At 36.5% G+C, this 12,703-nt stretch overlaps 1 protein-coding gene across 8 annotated transcripts in view; it reads right to left on the bottom strand.

Annotated features, from left to right (window-relative positions):
• Nucleotides 1-12,703, bottom strand: part of LOC148954075 (uncharacterized) — a 200,544-nt gene that overhangs the window by 58,065 nt on the left and 129,776 nt on the right. For 2 of the 8 annotated variants that reach the window (XM_089085828.1, XM_089085850.1), the window contains one exon: nucleotides 7,151-7,394. The exons of the other annotated variants lie outside the window; for them this stretch is intronic. In XM_089085828.1, the coding sequence (XP_088941954.1) occupies nucleotides 7,195-7,394 (200 nt within the window). In that variant the 3' untranslated portion in view covers nucleotides 7,151-7,194. The remainder of the gene's footprint in view (nucleotides 1-7,150; nucleotides 7,395-12,703) is intronic. 8 annotated transcript variants of the gene reach the window in all.

Below are 12,703 nucleotides of genomic sequence, written 5' to 3'. Positions count from 1 at the left end.
GTTTCAAAATGAATATTTTACGCCATTTTACTATAGTTTTTCAGCATAGCAGCAAAATGATGTTCAGTTCTACCTTTGTTTTTAACACCAAATGCCCGCCCCCCCCCCAAAAAAAAAGAAATACACAGCAAAAAGCAATGTTACGTCGCAGTCAATATGTCCAAATTGACCTCTATTGTTGTTTCTTTTTCTTGTCTTTTTCTCTCACTCTCAGTTGCACTCAATCTATCTTCCTCTCTCTCAATCTCCATGACGAGTCTTCCCACTATATTCGTTGACAGACAAGAAATAAATCTAAAATTCTAAAATTAAATTCTAAAATTCTAATAATCTAAAATTAGTAAAAAAAAACTAAAAAAATATTTCGAATTGATCATGCAAATGGCTTAATCAGGTCGGTACTCTTGCATTATGTGGGCCTCTCGGGTTAACTGCTATAGAGTAGGCAATGATAAAACCCGTTTTTGACATGTTTACAATTAAATAAAAGTTCAAAATAGGGATAAAATCCTTTTTAATAGACAGTGTATAATAAATTTCACAAAAAAATAGATATTTCGGTCACATATACAGTGACCGTCATCAGTAGTAAAACTGACATGTTTACCGCTATAGACTAGGCAATGATAGCGTGGTTTTCATTGCGTATACGATATTAAACTGTGTTTTTTGGGGCTTTGGGGGGGGGGGAGGGGAAGGTACCTAGGTTATGTTACGTATTTAATATGTGCTATGATTTACCCCCCCCCCCCTAATGTGCAAATATATAACCCAAATTTGTTTCTAAACAATTATGAACAAATAAAATTTCAAATGGGAATAAATCCATTTATTTAGACAGTGAAAAAAACAGGTACAAAAGTGCAGATATTTCGATCACATATACAGCGACCGTCTTTAGTAGAAATACTCTATTTCTACTAAAGGCGTATTTCTATTAAAGACGGTCGCTGTATATGTGATCGAAATATCTGGACTTTTGCACCTGTTTTTTTTTTCACTGTCTAAATAAATGGAGTTGTCTTCATTTGAAATTTTATTTGTTCGTCATAGAACGGCAGTGTGGTCTAAGAAAACAACACCAAAGTAAAGGTGTTACGTCGAAAATGCTAAACTATTATATATTCATTCTATTTTATTTTATTTCATTAGCATTAACCAAACTTGACCTTTTAGAAAGGCCCGCATAATGAAAGAGTACCATCAGGTCATTGTCAAAATTCATCTGAGGTTTTTATTCACTAGAAATTTTCTAGGAAAGCTTCCATTATGTCAAATTTTATCCGACACAACAGCTGGAACTAACTAAGTAGCGTCGTCTGGTCGTTTTGACATAATTTACCATCTTCCATTAGAACTTAGCTTCGTGGTGCATTATAACAACGGTGAAATGGTTTTCCAGCCTATAAAAACGGTCAAGGAAAAACTGCATACTTTTTATACTGTTATACATGGAATATTTGGAACTAGAATACCATCTGCAGTAAAGAAGGTTCACACTATACTGTGTTAAAAAAAATTGCTTGATACCCTTAGATGGTATACAATAGCCCAGTCATATCTTTCCTTCCAAAACATTTCTTTCAAGGAAGATTGCAAAAATGGGACAGAAAAATAGGAAGAATGTATTTTTTCTACCTCAAAAAGGTCTGTTTTTTCTCTGGCCCAGAAAACTTTCATAGGAGACGGTGATAACATTGTATCTAAATTCACTATGAGCGAAAAGTATATAATTTATTTGGATGGGGCTAAAGCACTGAATTAACTGCTAAAGCCTCATCAATTTTGATCTGAATTTGAGATTTTACACAGCCTTTTCCGCTGTGATAATGTCAGGGATCAAAAATTGGACTGCCCAAGTCTTCACTAGCACCCTAATATGATATGACAGTGATGGACGAAAATGCCCAGTTATGTGCTAAATTCATTGCACTTGATATTATCACCTTCTACGTTTTACAAACGTGAGGACTGGAAAAAAGCCGCCAGATGGCATTCAAGACTGAAGGTCCTATGACAAACCAACTGTTGCCACCCAAATACAGAACAAGCTTTGATGTTAATTCTTTTGTAATATAGGTAATGATTTTAGAACTATCAAGAAGCTCTTTATGAAACCTCCAAGTTTCAGAAGCCGTACTGCCACAAAGTGCCGCCTCTTTTCCTAAACATATATAAAATCCACATAAAATCAATGGCTAGTATACACTGTTTAAACAAAAATACTATTGATTATACAGTAGTCTATAGTTGCATACCAACAATTAGGGAGGATGGGCGGTAGTTGATCTTCTTCTGGGGAGTAAATTCTTGAACACTGAATATTGCATTTTTAGGCCCAAATCATTCAAGGTTTTCGAGAGTCCTTAAAATCCCTATGGAGAAGATTTACTAAATGACCTTCCTTGTTTTGGAATAATATATTTAGAAAAAAAATATGATATGGATACTGGCGGGAAGGGGGGGGGTTAACATCCCCTCTTATTACAGAAATATTTTCAGCGTGAAAAAGAGATTAAATTCCAATATTTACCACCACATAGGGGGAAAAGAATCAGGAAATTCAATTTTCTGGTATAGTATAAAATCTAAAAAAACCATATCAGATAATTCTAGTTTTATTTAGTAGGTTATCAATATTATTAGTTTCGACATAGAAACTAAAACATGGATCACTTACTTCAACATGCCCATAAAGAGTGTCTTCTAAAAACTCCAAATGGATAGCCGCCTGCACATGGAAGGAAAAAACTCAAAGGAGCAAACAATCCGAAAGTAGAAAGAATGCATTATTTTTTTAGGATAGAATACTTCTCGAGTGCTGTGATACAACAGAAAAACAACAGAAAAATAAAGCAGAAACCACAAAACATTGGTTTTATTTAACCAAAGGGTTTGCAACTCGGCATTTTGGCGTATTATGAAGCAGTATTTTGAGGTATGCTACTTAGGAATACTGAAAATTGTGTCAATGGTATCTAACCGGCGAATTTGTAGCTTTATTTTGAAGTTTAAAAGTTATATTTAGCTGGAACCGCTCCATAGAGTACAAGCATTCTACATGAGCAGCCAAAATGAGATCCTGGCAACAACTCTGCATTTCTAGAAGTTGAATTGTACTGAATTCAGCTTCAAGAAGAAGAAGAATTACAGCCCTCCACATTGAACAACAAGGTAAATTACTTTTTTAATGAAAATCCCTGATGTCTGTTTTTCTTCTTCTTCTTTGGTAATAAGAATTTGGGCTGTAATTCTTGTAATGTTTTTTGCATAGCATTGAATTGATTACCCTAGACACAAATAACAGAAAAAGCACCACACTACACGGACAGGTAAATAGCTAACTAGAATGGTGGTAACAAGGGAGCTGACGTAAATAACCAGTTTTGCCTGCTTCAAACATCTTAGGAAACCTTTTACTAGAATGGTATTATGGAAGAAGAGGTTACCAAAATAAATGGTGTCCGCAGTCTACAATAATATAACAGTGGGCCACAGTTCTATAAGCGCTTGAGATACAATAGGTGTTTGAGTTCATATTAAATTTGTTTCCTTGTGTTTCCTTGTTCCATTGTTTTCTCTAAAGGTTTTAACAAGTTGATTACGCTTGAACATATATGACAGGCATTCCACATTCCAGACTTATAAAAAACGTTGAAAAGAAAAATCTCAATAATTACCAATAAAAAGAGGAGCTACCATCGATTGGCTTTATGGTTAAATACATACTGATCATAATAATATACTATTATGTGTGGAAGCGAAGAAAAAAATCACCAGAAGGAAAACAGGTATGACAGCAAAAAGGTACTTGTATGCAATCCAGTAAACACGCAAAGAGACACGCACATAGAATGTCAAAGATGCTATTCACAACCGGGTTTCCGCTAGTTAGTGAGTTGTTGTTCACTCTGTGGAAACTATTTAATCTTTAGGTTACGTTAGGTTACGTATTTAATATACCGTCAACCGGGGTGACTTTTACATAGTTTTCAAGTTTAAGGCCCTCTAGTAGTTAGCAGGGTCGTCAAAAAAAAAATCTGAAACTAGAGCCAAAAGTGCAACTTTTGCTACGAGATGGCATCGTGAGACGCTTAATATTGCATCTCTGACGCAATCACTTGATTTTTAACGATAATTTCGTTTATCAAAGTCACCCGGCTTTGGGGTAACTTTGACACTCTGCTTGGACCATCAGCCTTAAGATCTTCAGATTTGCTGTAAAACTCGTTTATTGGTATCAAAAGCGATAAAAAACATATCAGTTATTACAAAAATCATATAAAAAAAATAAAAAAAAAAAAAGCCTTCAAAACTGAACAAATCAATTGCTTCAGTAAAAGAATAACCACTGGGGGATCATAAAGCCGGACAGATCCACCCACAGAACCAACTGACTAGACGCTTTCGAGGTGCCGCCGACCTCAGAAGGCTTTGGCAACACCCTTTCTACCTGGATTGCGTAGACACAGCTTGTTTCTTCTGTCAGCACGAACTTGTAGCTCAAAGACGCCACGCGCTTTAGAAATGTAATTTCCAACTCGATGTTGATTCCAGCGTTTTATTTTCACCCTCGGTCAGACCAAATTGTCTGTCAACTCTGGCTACGTATTGTGATATGAACTTCTTTCCAGACAAATCTATCACAACATAGTCCCCCTCTGTAGCGTGACCCTGTCTGTCAGAGTCTTATGCAGGTCCCAAGCTGATATCAGATTCGAATTGTCGTCGAACCGGGGCTCCTCTAATAAAACTCTCAGAACTGACATAAACTTGAACAAACCGTGGGGATTTTCTCTTCAAAGTCTTCTACTTCTTACTTCTGGCCCTTTGATTTTCATCAGGAACAGTATTATCCGAGTCAGAGGCGCCATTGTCCCTGCCACTACTCATCTGCTTCCCTTTCTTTTTTCGCTCCTCTTGGCTGTGGCATTTATAACGTATTTAGACGAGATACTTCTTCCTGGTTTGACTTTCAACCTTCGACGCCGACGATATGGAGCGATATCATCTTTCCCATAGCGCATAGGCGCAAGCATCTCTATAACTGCTCTGCTTGCCTGACAGTTTTTACAGCGTCACGTGTAGTTGAGGCTTCCCTGGGTATTTTTGCAATGACGGCATCTCTGTTTATGTGAAATACTGAACAAGCCTGGAATCCGTTTTATAGTCTCTGCAGATGTTTCCCCCATCTCATCCCATAGTCGAACGATTAGGGTCTTAAAGTGCTCTTTGGAAACTGTTGACTTGTTTGGATAGCACGTCTTATATTATGTTAGGACCTTCCGCAATATGCGTTTCATTTTGATAACTGTCAAAGTCACCCCCGAAATACCCACTCTCCAAGGGGTGACTTTGGCAACTCACCCATCTCCTTCCGTTTTAAGGCAAATCCCTAAATAATTACTGGGCGGCCTTTTGATCATATTTACAAGCCTGCTAATACCCCACAACAAAAAAACAGTCACCTGTCCTTTTGTGGTCAGACAAATTTTCCATACCCCTAAACGTAACGAAAAGTACTTACTTTACACAACCAGTTCATAAACAGACGCTCTTTACTCGATGGACGCCATTTCCACACTGACTGACGAAGATAATCTAAAGGACCATCGAGAATTTTCTCATGGTCGTGTCAATGTCACTACTGATTATCAGTCTCACCCCGGTTAATGGTATGCTATGCTTTGACCCCCCCCCCCCTAAAGTGGAAATATATAGCCCAAATTTGTTTCGAAACTATTATATTTTCATCCTATTTTGTTTTATTTCATTAGCATTAACCAAACTTCACATTTCGCCTGTTTACTGGATTGCGTAAAAGTACCGCAAAAGATGCCAATCTAGCTAATATGTTAAAAAAAAATCTATACAACATTTAAATTAGAAAAAATACAAAACACGAACATCTAAATACCTATTTATAAAATTTCACAAATATATATAGTTTTACGAATCATTTAGTATCCATAGTTACTTATGGTAACTTACTTCTTCTGATTATGAGCAGATTAGTACTTTATTTTCTCCGATTTTGAGACCTTCGATCACGATTTGGAAGAAGCTCTACAAGACTTTAAACTAGCTAAGCTAATTTTGTTTTCTTTTCCTTATAGAACATTTTGTAGTCTACAGTCTATTTCACACGAATAAAATATTGCGTTAGGTTAATTTTTAGATGAAAATATGTGGTCAACACATAATATAGTCAACAATAATAATAATAATAATAACAATAATCTGGTCAACAATAATATAGTCATTCAGAGTGTCCTCCAAGATAGCGGTTTTTAATCCCCAACGAACCATGCCGGTTATCTTGTGAACCCTAAGTCGTCTATTGGGACTTGGGTCTAATTCCTTTTAATAAGTTATTTCACAACTCGTGACCTAGAATGAATCTTAAGAACGACGAAATTCATGGTTACTATTTCCGCAAGGCCTGATTTATACACAGCCTTCCAGAGTAAACGATGACGAAACAACTTCCACTAAGTGTGGGAGCCTTCGATGAAGCTCAGACAAAAACTTTTCCATTATAGCAAACGATCAATACAAGCCATTCAATTCCAATGTGCTGAATCATCCCTGAATGAAAAATAATCAACTATCTGTGTTTACATAAACAACAGTATAAACATGTTTGTGGTTTCCTGGGGTCTCTTCGTCAGCAACGGTAGTGGGCTTAATAAACAGGAGCGGGGGGAGGGGGGGGGGAAGTAATACAAAAATTACAATTGGGATAATCCTTTAGTCAATTAAGTACGTGTAAAAATATAAACAAAAATAATTTAATGGCCGATGTAAAAAAAAACTTGGGGGCAGCAGCTCCCGAGCCCAGGCCTAGAACTGCCACTGCTCTTCATTTATTCTTCACATTCACAATCGAAGGAAAGAGAACTCAGTTATTAGTCCCTTTTTTTTTCTTCTGCCTAAAAATTTGGCATTATTCAACCTAGGATATCTGAACGCAACAACTGTTTAATTTGATCAAATTAGTTCAAATGATAGTGATTTGATCAAGTTTATAAGGCTTTGACTCGATCACTAATTCCGCCACATGACTACGGCATACATGGCAGGCTAGTTACGTGATCTGACGGAGTAAAGATAAATAAAAAAAATAAAAAAGAAGATGAAAGTTTCACACCTGACAATCCAAATAAATATCAAAAGATTCAGTTAATGTTTCGTCTATCCAACCGTCGTCATGTGTTCACGTTTAATATGCTCAAACATTTTATCTTGGCGTTGGAAGCCTTTCAGGCATCCAGGGCAGGTGTAGCCTGGCCCCCAGGACTGTTTACCACACGCCGTTGAAGCTCGGTGTCGCTTCAAAGAATATCTTCGGGTGAATACTCTATCGCAGATTTCACAGCGGAAGCTACTGTTTTCTGAAAGAAATGAATTCAAATACACTGAAATGCATCTGGGAAAGAACTAAATGAATCAAAGAAATTAATTGACTAGACTAAATATAAACTAAACATGTAGAGATTAGAAAGATTCTTCCTGTTTTGCTCTCTTATACTGTTTGAATTGCTCAAGCCTTCTTCTCTTTTTGTTTCATGTGTTCCATTAATGAAAACAAGGGGGAAAAATAAACTTATTTCTGAGTGTCAGGTAAAGCACCTTTAAGCACTAACCAACTTTAATCTACAACGATATTTCCTACATAGGATGTGTATCACAACTGCGTAGTCTAATATAAATAAAACAAATAAGGGATTTGTGAATCATAATCTCTTTCTCTGAAAAATTTATTTTTAAAATGAATATTCACAAAAAAATTCATTTAAGGAAAGCATATAACTAGTATAGAATTCGCATATTTTTAAAATGAATGGTGCTGAAACATTTTTTTTCCTGTTAGCCATCTTTGGAGGACGAATAGAGGCACATACAAAATGAAAGACCTAACAGTTTCTCAGATATATTCAAATAGTCTTCAAATTTGTTTTATTCTAAACACAACTGTGACTTCTAGCCTTTTCTAGATAAAGATAGGTTCTGATTGGCGCGAAAGTTCGATCTAAATGCACGATTTCAAGCCGCCAAACGAAAAGCTATTCTAGCTTTGGTTATGAAGTCATTAGTTAAGTGGAGAATTCGACTCAGAAAGGCCAGTCTTGTGATCTGGTATATCCTGGTGTAGGCTACAGTGAACTGGTTTAGCAGATCATACAACTATGATTTATGACAGTATAATTATAAATGAACCCTCCCGTTGACACAGACAAAAAAATACGGACCAAGCCAATCTTTACCATTGTCTTTATTTATTCCCTTTTGTATTTTTATTTCACCACAAAAATATTTCCGCCTTAACAAGGCAGGGTACAGCTGATGATCCTGGCTATCTTATCTATAAATTTGACACGTAATAAAATTCTTGTTCATACAGGACAATGTTTAAATTAAAAAAGAATTAAAAATCGTAAGACTTGAAAAAAGACTTACTGCTCAGGCATAATTAGATCAATTTATTTTAATGATTTTTTTTTCATGCATTATCTTGGTGTTGGTCTACTACTACTACTAGCTACAACTTACCGCAGCACCAAGCCGTCTGAGGCCATCAGAGCTACACCCTCTCCTCCTTCCAGGGGCGGATGCAGGATTTTTTTTAGGGGGGGGGGCACAAAATAGGTTGATTTGAAATAAACAAAATTTAGGGGGGGCGCAAAATAGGTAGATCCGAAAAACTTGCGTTATGAGCAAGTTTAATTAACGCAAACTTGAGTTAATTAAGTAAATTACACTAGTTTAGACTACACTAGGGGGCGCGCGCCCCCCACGCCCCCTCTGGATCCGCCACTGCCTCCTTCATCCCAATCTATTCAATGTCCCTCCCAGAAGCCTTAAATCTTTTCTTAAGACTTCCCCTCACCCACAGCAAGGACGACCGGCTTTTCGTTTAGCCCTAGACGGTGGGCCGAAAAGAACGATCTTTGGAAATCTGTCATCCTTCATCCGCAGAACGTGGCCTGTCCGTCTCAACCTTTCTCACATTAGAGCCCTAGAAAGCGAGATTGAACCACACTTTTCATACAGCCTATTGATTTGTTTTGGGCACCGTCGGGTAACCAAAACAATCCGTAGACAGTTGGTGTTGGTCTGTTATGCAATTATCTTCCATCTATCTCTCTTCCTCCCTTTCATCCCCCCCCCCCTATCTCTCTTCTCAGTTCAGGTATTCAAATAATGCTGGAACAAGTCACTGCTTGGTTTACTTGTTGTCAGTGATAAAACACCCTACAATTTTCTCTAAAAAATGGAAGTGTCAACGAAGCGATAATTCACCAAGTTTTTTTGAATACTTTTTAGTTGATAATGAAACTGCAATCAAAATACTTTATATATAGTTCACAATTTTATAGAATCAAAGGCATACATGAAGGGACCTCTGGGTTTGAGCCCCATCTTTAGAAAAAAAAAAATAAGGTATACAAACTACACAATGGTAGGTTATTTAATGGCTAATAGCCTGGCTCTATAGTTAAATCTTCACCCCTCTCATCACTTGAGCCTCCCTTGTCGAATCAAAATCTTTGGTAGGGCCCAGATAAAAATGCATTTATAGTGGGTTTCCTGTATTTTATGTTATCTAGCCAGTGTGGCTTTAGAACTTATTTAGAACATTTCGACAATTGAGGAGAACATTCCCCAACAGCTTTTTCATGATTCGCATTTTTACTGATTCAGAATTCTGTAGTTTACTAAGTAGGTTATATTCTATAATTACAAGTAGAGTAGAAATTAACTCTTACCTTACGTTAATTTCTTGTCTAATAATTACAGTAAAAAAAAAACAAAAAAAAAAAACATGCAAGCAAGTGAAAAATCCATAAATAATATATGATAAGAATAATGATCTTGCAGAGCCATTGTAAGGGCATTGGGGGAACCAACGTTTCAGTTGCTGTTTATTTTCTGCAGGGACAAGTAGCAACCTGTTAGCCCAGCCTTGCCGCACAAGGGATCAATCCTTGGGCCTCTTTTGGCCAAGCCGAACATCAATCCAATGTGCTACCACAAGGTGAAACAATACAGATCCTCTTTATTTGTGTTGGGAATAAGAAAACTGACATTCTCATATGATCAATTATTTTAAAACTTCCATATCGCAACGTCCTGATCTGAAAATCCACTCGGATCCGAACGGTCTTCTAGTGGGCCTTTATCTTCTGGATTGCAGACACATCTTTAACTTTTAAAAGGTGCTCGAGATCGGCCGCGACTGAAGAAAGAGAAGTCTGAGTGCCACAAAGACTACCTGAAGGAATTTCATGCCTTCTAGGCTACATAAAAATGGACCCAAGTAATTTAGCAGCACAATGAACTTTTACACATGTTTTCTAGAAAGAAACACTGTTTCCGAGTGAACATTCAAAACCTTCGTTTTGGTCTCTGTAGAATTGTAAACACGATAGATGCACCCCCTGAATTTAAGAAAGCACAATATTAAAAACTTATCACTCCCCTTCCCCCTTTCATCAGCGCATTTAAGTTTTAACTATTGTTATTGCTCCCCCTTTTTTTCTTTTCTTTTGTCTGGTGTATACAATCAAGATTATAAAACTAGTCTAATCAGAGGAGACTCTGGCTCTTATCCCTTGGACATAAAGCTAGTCTCATTCCTTGTCTATTAACAGGAAAATTTCCGAATGATTCATACGCATTATGAAAAAAGAAAAAACATCCGACGTTGCAGACCTGTGAAACTGGAATAAAGCAAAACACTTCTTTGATTTCTAACTCAGAAAATTTTAAAAACTTTGTCTCAACAGCTTCTTCTCGCAATGAAGTGTCGGTTTAATATTCCCCCACGCTCCAGTTAAAAGAAGTCACTACTGTAGCAAAATTATTGCAAGTAGTCAAGGCCGTATCCAGGGGAGTTACGGGGCTTGAACCCCCCCCCCCTCCCCCGAAAAAAATAACCCTCTCCCGAACAAAAATCCTGGATATACCCTTGTAAGCAATAGTTCAAAAATAGTATTGCCATTAATGTTAGCCGCAGCAACAGGTCAAATACGTTACTCTCAAGCTTCGACTGCTTTAGTTCAATAACCTCTGCTATATGGCATACATTTTATACAAGAGCGGTAAATCTGAACAATACGCTTTGGGTTATGACTGCTATTACCGATCAACTACTCGCACCTGAATAGCTTTCCACATATCATGGATATAGTAAAAAAAGATTTTGGTATTATAAGCTTCAATTACAATCTAATTCTGGAAATTAAGAAAAAGTAAGACATTTAGCAAAAAAAAGACACAAGGTCAAAGGTATCTTGAAAATCAAAGAAGATCCGAAGAGCTGAATGAACCTATCTATCAAACGTGTTGAGTTTAAGAACACAGGCTACACACAAGATCTGAGTATGAAAAAAAAAAAAAAATTACATAACTTTTACCATGGCCTTACAATGGCCAATTTGCCTTCGCATGGTCAACATACCCAGGAGCCCATTTTTATGAATCCGCGAGCCCATAGCACTTATCTGGGCTGGGCCTCTCACATAAATCTGATCTTTAATCTACTGCGCACATAAAATTTCCATTTTTTGCATTTTTGAGAGAATCCTTCAACCTGAAGATCAGCAATAATGTTAAAGGGCAGTCCAATTTAATTGTAGATAAACCTTCTTTTTTGTAACATGTTCTACGTTTTCTGTCTTCTAAACTGGTGACCTAACACGTAAGCAGGAATTTATTTTAAAAGGGTCAAACATTTCCTTACTTTTATTGGAGGAGGGGAGGTCCAAAACTTGAAAGAAAAAACCCATCGAATTATACTAAAAATTTAGGAAATCAAGGAACAAAAACAAAAATTACAAGAGGGGGGCGAAGGGCAAGAAGCTCTCATGGGCATGCCACTATGTGTGCTGTTCGACACTTGAAAACTCAATAGATTCGATACCGTCGAAAGCCTAATTTATTTGTGATTAATACTGACGAAATTTTTCAAAGGAAATAGAGTGGATAACATTTTATTTTACATAAATGATTTTAATTTTCTTCTTTTTATTCTTCTAAAATATGGCATTTTAGGATATACAGAGGAATAGACTTACGAGTTGACAACCCAAAAATTTTTTTTTTCGCTTGCATGACTATCATCCTTTGGAATCAATTGCACGTTAAAAAAAATATAAGAGCAACAGGGGGGGGGGGAATACCATGAAAATTAATTAAAAGAAAATTACATTATAAGACTATATATTAACGAAACTGAGCTTAAAAAAACAAATCTATGCAACAACAACCACAACAATCTTTATTCTACATTCATTATAGTGCTGTTAGAAGTTGAAAAAAAAAACAAATTATTTTAAGCAAAATTATTCTCGTGTTATCCAACGAAGCAGTACCGGCATTGAACAGGAATAGGACTTGGTGTAATTCATAAAAGTACTTAGGAGACCACAATTAATACTTTTATGCTTATGCAAACAGAAGTTTTTCCTAATTACAACGAGAAAAAATGAATTCATATGCACTAGACTATTGAGGTTTTTTTTTCTAGCTTTAACGTCAGTGAACAGTGAATAAATGCTGATGCTTGAAAAAAAAAAATTGCCAAAAACAAAAAACTAAAATCCCCCCACTTGGTAAAACTGGCAGTATTAAATGGTGAATATGCACAAGGAAAGCCTGCCAGACTGGTCCTTTTTTATATATTACTAAATCTGCATCA

Source organism: Artemia sp. Qi Xiang Cuo, chromosome 3 (genome assembly GCF_049724085.1).
Source record: "Artemia sp. Qi Xiang Cuo chromosome 3, ASM4972408v1, whole genome shotgun sequence".
Lineage (NCBI taxonomy): Eukaryota > Metazoa > Arthropoda > Branchiopoda > Anostraca > Artemiidae > Artemia > Artemia sp. Qi Xiang Cuo.
This window is presented reverse-complemented; position numbering and strand designations above follow the sequence as displayed.